The following is a 6,000-nucleotide window of genomic DNA, read 5'->3' as shown; positions in this document are numbered from 1 at the left end:
CAGAGCCATGGTCCTCTGCATAAATTCAAAGCTTTTTCGTGAACGACACGATCCGGGTCTGCCGCTACTTTCACCGTTGCTTCTCTCTCTCTCTCTCTCTGCAGCCTTTTCACTGTTATCAGTTCACAGCAATCCACGCAAAGATGGAGGACCAGTACGGCTTAGCCGATCTCCGGCAGTATATGAACGGGCGGCCCCATTTTCCGGCCGGAGACCTCTTCGGCCACCGGAATCTTACGCCCCCCCATCAGCATCACTATGACATGGTCATGGTGCCGCCTCGCGGGCTTCATCCTCACCACGAGTTTGGGTCTGATACTGCCGCCGCAGCCGCCGCCACCAACACCGCTGCCAGTGTGACGGGCACGCCCAATACTGGCAGTCTGAACAATGGGTTGGAGGTGGAAGCCGGCGGTGGGTTCGGCGGCGACGGCGGCAGTGGAAGGTGGCCGAGGCAAGAGACTCTCACTCTTCTTGAGATCAGATCTAGGCTTGATTCTAAGTTTAAGGAGGCTAATCACAAGGGTCCATTGTGGGATGAAGTCTCTAGGTGAGTTCACTAGTACACTACTCTCTCTCTCTCTCTCTCTCTCTCTTGTTTTTCTTTATCTTGAAATGGAAGAGAATTTTTCTTCATAGCACAATAAAAATGGTGAATTTATTCGTGTTTAAAGTCATGTTATCCAGAAATTTTTACAGTATTTTCCGGACAATCTCGAGATTAAAACACTATTGCACTGTGTAAAGTAAATGAAGAATCATACGCACGCCAATAATATACCATCTGGAACTAGGAATAATCTTGCTGGACGCTCGGGTAGTGAAATCCTGATCCAGGAACATTATTATTTACAAAAAATATATTTTTTTTTACTTACTAAACCTACTTCTTTTTCAATCTGGTCGCCTCAAACTCAGGGAAAAGGAACAAGATTGTAATAGAAGTTAGTTTTCGTCTTGTTCTATATATATGATTTTTGAGTTTTCAAATATCTATTTTTCACTTGTTTTATATTTGATCAATTTCCTTGAATTCAGATTTGGGCAATATACATAGCTTTGAGCTGAAGAAACTGAAAGCTCAGTCTGCTTCTCTGTTGCTTTCGGGCAACTCGTATTCCAATCTTATGGTTTTGATTACTAATTTTTTCGTTAGAACAAAGCACAATGGCAAAGTTCGATCAGTTTAAAGGTCTCAGAAGTTATTCTCTTATTTACTTCTGATTTTTATGCATAAAAATTGGCTGCCAAAATTAGGTTAAGATACTGGAATCCAACATCAAGGATCAGTCTCAAGAACATGAAGCAAAATCAAACTATATCCCATAAAATTAATTTCTCTCTCTCGCGCGCGCGCGCGCTCGCTAAGGAACCTAAAACAATGAAATATTTTGTATTACTTCGAATGACTTTTATGGCTGCTCTACAGAGATAAAGATAAAAAAATCAAAATTAAACTCAGACATAAGACTAATTTTCTTTTGTTTCTATATGCAGGATAATGTCCGAGGAACATGGGTATCAAAGGAGTGGGAAAAAATGCCGAGAAAAGTTCGAAAACTTGTACAAGTATTACAAGAAGACTAAAGAAGGGAAAGCTGGAAGACAAGATGGCAAACACTATAGATTCTTTAGGCAGCTTGAAGCTCTCTATGGTGATTCCGGACAACCAGTTTCAGTCTCAGAAACCCATCATATATCAAACAGTAATTTCACATTCCAAACTGCAAGAAACAACATCAATGCACAAGCAAACCAGGAATTCTTCCAAGCTGCCAAGCTCTCTGATAGCATTAGCCTTTCTAACTCTTCCGAATTCGGGTTTTCTTCGTCAGATGAGAGTGATACTAATGATCAGGCTATGTTGATAGACACTGATTCGGTGGAGAGGGGGAAGAAGAAGAGAAGAGGGAGAAGGACTTGGAAGGCGAAGATAAGAGAGTTCATTGATTCACAGATGGGGAAGCTAATGGAGAAACAGGAAGAGTGGCTGGAGAAGATGATGAAGACTATAGAATCCAAAGAGCAAGAGAGGATTTTGAGAGAGGAAGAGTGGAGGAAGCAAGAGGCGGCTAGGGTTGAACGAGAGCACGCTTTCTGGGCGAACGAGCGGTCGTGGATTGAAGCTCGGGATGCAGCTCTAATGGAGGCCTTGAAGAAGTTGACAGGAAAAGAAGTGAACGAGAATGGAGGGGATGAGATAAAGAATTGTATAAGGAAGAAGAACAAGAAATGCAAAGAGAATTCAAGTTACTTTCCGAGCAATGAATCGATGTACAATCAAGGAGGAGTTTATTGTGATGAAGCAACCAATGGTGGAGCTTCACCACCTACTTCAAATGCAGGCAATATGACCATGAATGAGAGCTGTTTCAAGTTCTTGGTGGGGTCTGATCATGGGGAAAATCTCTGGGAAAATTATGCTTTGAAGCTCAGCAAAGGAGAGAATTAGTGCACGAGACTTCTCACATTTCAAGTGTCAAGCAGTTAATATAGAAACTGTTCACGAAATTGAAGTGATTAACTTGGTTTAATGCTAAGAGAGATTTGACTAGCTATGTGTGGTTTGTGGAGGTGGGTAGCTAATATTAACTGAGGGATTAGGGTTCATGTGTATAGGCATATTGATTGGTGTTTCATGGGTCGGATAGTGTTGGCTATTGGGTGTTTTTAATCAATTGGAGTTTAATGGGAAATATTGGTGGTGGTTTGGCTTTTGATAGGATTCTCATAATCCAATCTTTGATGAAATTATTATATATATATATATACCTTAATCCTCCCTTAAGCCTGCAATTAATTGGTTGTTCATGAGTGTTTCTTCTTATATGCTTATAAATACACACACACTCTCTCTCTCTCTCTCTCTCTATTATATATATGTGTGTGCAAATAGGATTTTTGTACAGAATCTTATGTAGGATAATCAAATTCTCGTACGTACAATGATCAAGTTTTGAAAAGTTAAAACCTTATCTTAAGAAATCCTATTTATCAAATTAAAATGTCATCGCGTATTAGGATAGTGTTTTATTTTCCCAATTACGTACGCCCTCTAACCTTTTCTTTCTTTCACTTTGGTTATTCAATATGATCATTCCTTCTAAATTAGCAGTATCTTTCATTTCTTGCTTGATTAATATCTATAAGGTATTTACAGATAAAAAATATATCTCTAAAGTACACTGCCATATGCGTGACATTTTTTTACATTATGATTATGCAAAAATACTAAAAGATTTTAGTTTCCTTTTAACCATTAATGTTATATATATATATATATTTTTAAACAAATTAAACTGCAATAAAAGAATACGATTTCTCTATGCCCATTAGTCCTCGTGGAACAAAAAATTACATATAAAAGTAGCTTGTGATTTGTTTTTTTTTTTTTTTTCAGATAACAGCTTGTGATTATTATTTAAATTGCTTTTGCCCCATCATTCCTTATTATACTTATTGTAAGAACAAAATTCCACAAAATTTTGTACCTTCTATCTAGCCCAAAAAAAAAAAAAAAAAAATCTACAAAATTTTCATTTTCCAAATCATGATTTGAACTCCAAATACAATGATAGATACACCCATTATACATACACATATGTATATGCTTGTGGAGGAAACTCGCTTTGCCAAACAAGGTAGAGTAGCAATCAGTACCAATTAATTGTAACTCTACTTACAAGCTTAGAAAAAAGAGGGGGAAACTGATTGGAAGAGAACCTTCAATGGCAGCTACTACAATGACAACACATACTGATCATTTGCTCTATGCATGCAAATATATTTGTTTATACATTTATGTAATTGTTGGAGAGGTATATGTGCAGCTATTGCCTAGGGCAGAGCCAATGATGCTTAGGAAGGAGAAATGAAGCTCCAATTCATCGCATTTTTTTGGTTTTAAGGACCAAACAAAAAGTCTGCACAGTAGCAGCAGAAGTAAGAAATAGGAACTCGTTTTTTGTTCTTAAACTCTCTCTCTCTCTCTCTCTCTCTCTGTGGAAGCAAGAAATAAGAATGCTTTTTGTCTGAACTCAGTCTTAATATTGTTCCCAAGGCCAAACCCTAGAGGCTTGGAGAATTATTCAGCTTTTAAGCTTCTGGGTGACGCCATTGATTTGACAAGCTACTGAGCAAAACCCAGTAAAATCTGCCACTGCCCGCTGCTCTTTCCACTTTCCAAGCCCCACAAGGCAGAAGCCACAATCCCAGATTAGGAAGTCTAGCTATGGTAGGACACATAATTTAGAAATAATATTCTAAATTCTAATACAAAAAATATTAACAGAATGAGTTAAAAGCTTCATATTTTAAGTTGTTAAAGATAAAAGCTACATAATACATATTTTGAGCATATCATATCATGAACTAGATATAGATAACCTCCTTTAATTAATGTTTATATTTCAAACAATCATATATTTTATCCTAATAATCTTGTTTTGGATATTACTAATTGTAACATCCCCGGAGCTCACCCAACAACATACGGGTCGTGTGGGTAGGGAAAAACATGGATTCTATTTTAATTTTATCCTTTCCTTTTGCAATAAATTAGAATTTTGTTTGCTCTACCTAGGAGAAGCCAATTAATTTAAGGTATGTAGTTCCAGCTCCCTTAAAAAGTCCTTATATTCTGTTTCATTTCAGCCCATTAATTCTACATTTCGAATAAGAATTTGTGGGACGGGGGGGATCGCATTTATATAAATTATATTATTTTCTTTCTATTCCCCCCCCCCCCCCCCCCCCCCCCCCCTCTCTCTCAAAATCTTCCAAGTTCCTGACATTAGATTAGCCTACAGGCCGATAGATAAATTGGGCCAAATGATCGTTAAGCCCAATTGGCTGTATAAGCCCATAATCAATCCTTTACCATTGCGAAATTAAAGGCCCAGCAAATATTAAAATTCTCTTTTTTCAACATGAATGAATTACATCAAGCATCCATCGGCAATGACAGACAGCTATTATTATTATTATTATTTGTTTTTACCTCAATACACATGTAAAAGATAAAAAAAAAAATGTTTAATTTACAAAAATGTGATTAAAGGGAAATGTGAGATCATGGGTTGAATTGTATTTTATTTATAGTTTGGTGGAAGGTGTCGTTCAAAGAAATTATTATCAAAATATTACCCGAATCCCCTTCTTCTTCTACTCAACTATATATCGATCATTGCCCATTTTAAAGTAATTATGTAATTATGGTTTGGTGTGATTTAACATTTTACCATCAACCAACCATATATATGTAAGTACTCATGACACTACTAATAAGGTAGCAGCAGCCAAATACACTGCATTTTCAACTCTCATGAGATGAGTGTATCTTCTTCGTTTCTTATGAATCATTCGAAAACAAAGAAAAGACAAAGATTGCAACCCACTCACTCACTCACTCCTACTAAACACATGCAGCTGGAGTGGACTGGAATGGACTGGACTGGACTTACCCTTTTTAGTTGCTATTATTATTATTTACTGGCCATCAAAATCCATCTACCACTCAAAAGCACAAAAAAGTAGCCCTCGCGGCCGGCCTTTCTTTAATTCCTTCTACCAAACCAAGAAGGACAATGCTTTATCTATAATCAGCCAAACCTACCACCAATCGCATCTCCCACCAACCTCCTCCTCCTCCTCTATCCTCGGCAACACAACCTAATAATAATAATCACCTACCCATCCATCCTCCACTCACCACTTTCAGACAAAAAAACAAAACAAAACAAAAAATAAAAGAAAGGAACCCTTCCCACTGCAATTTCATTTTCAGTCGACTGGCAGTAGCTGCCTCTCAGACAGATCTACTCATAACGATAATATTGTAATTTTATTAGATGTGATGAATTACATAATTTTAGTACAAATATTTTTCGTTTTGTTAAAGGTGTTTTTTTCTTTAATCTTTCCAACATTAAAGACATTTTTTGGTTTGGATTCTCTCTCTCTCACTTTGTGTGTGATAGTCTTAACAACTATTCCAATTAT

General features: G+C 37.2%; 1 protein-coding gene across 1 annotated transcript; it reads left to right on the top strand.

The window, feature by feature from the left end:
* The first annotated feature begins 34 nt into the window (after positions 1 to 34).
* Positions 35 to 2,789, top strand: LOC127789854 (trihelix transcription factor PTL-like). The gene is made up of 2 exons (XM_052318892.1): positions 35 to 550; positions 1,498 to 2,789. The coding sequence occupies exons 1-2, from the start codon at positions 144 to 146 to the stop codon at positions 2,450 to 2,452; spliced, it is 1,362 nt and encodes a 453-aa protein (XP_052174852.1). The 5' UTR covers positions 35 to 143; the 3' UTR covers positions 2,453 to 2,789.
* Positions 2,790 to 6,000: the final 3,211 nt, after the last annotated feature.

The sequence above is a fragment of the Diospyros lotus genome, chromosome 14, assembly GCF_014633365.1.
Source record: "Diospyros lotus cultivar Yz01 chromosome 14, ASM1463336v1, whole genome shotgun sequence".
Classification (NCBI taxonomy): Eukaryota; Viridiplantae; Streptophyta; class Magnoliopsida; order Ericales; family Ebenaceae; genus Diospyros; species Diospyros lotus.
The sequence above is the reverse complement of the archived record's forward strand: the minus strand, read 5'-3'. Positions and strand labels throughout refer to the sequence as shown.

Bases quoted from the DNA above. Each gene is read 5' to 3' on its own strand.
- LOC127789854 (XM_052318892.1), top strand. From the start codon at position 144: ATGGAGGACCAGTACGGCTTAGCCGATCTCCGGCAGTATATGAACGGG. The intron at 551-1,497 runs GTGAGTTCACTA...TTCTATATGCAG, and splicing joins TTGTGGGATGAAGTCTCTAG to GATAATGTCCGAGGAACATG.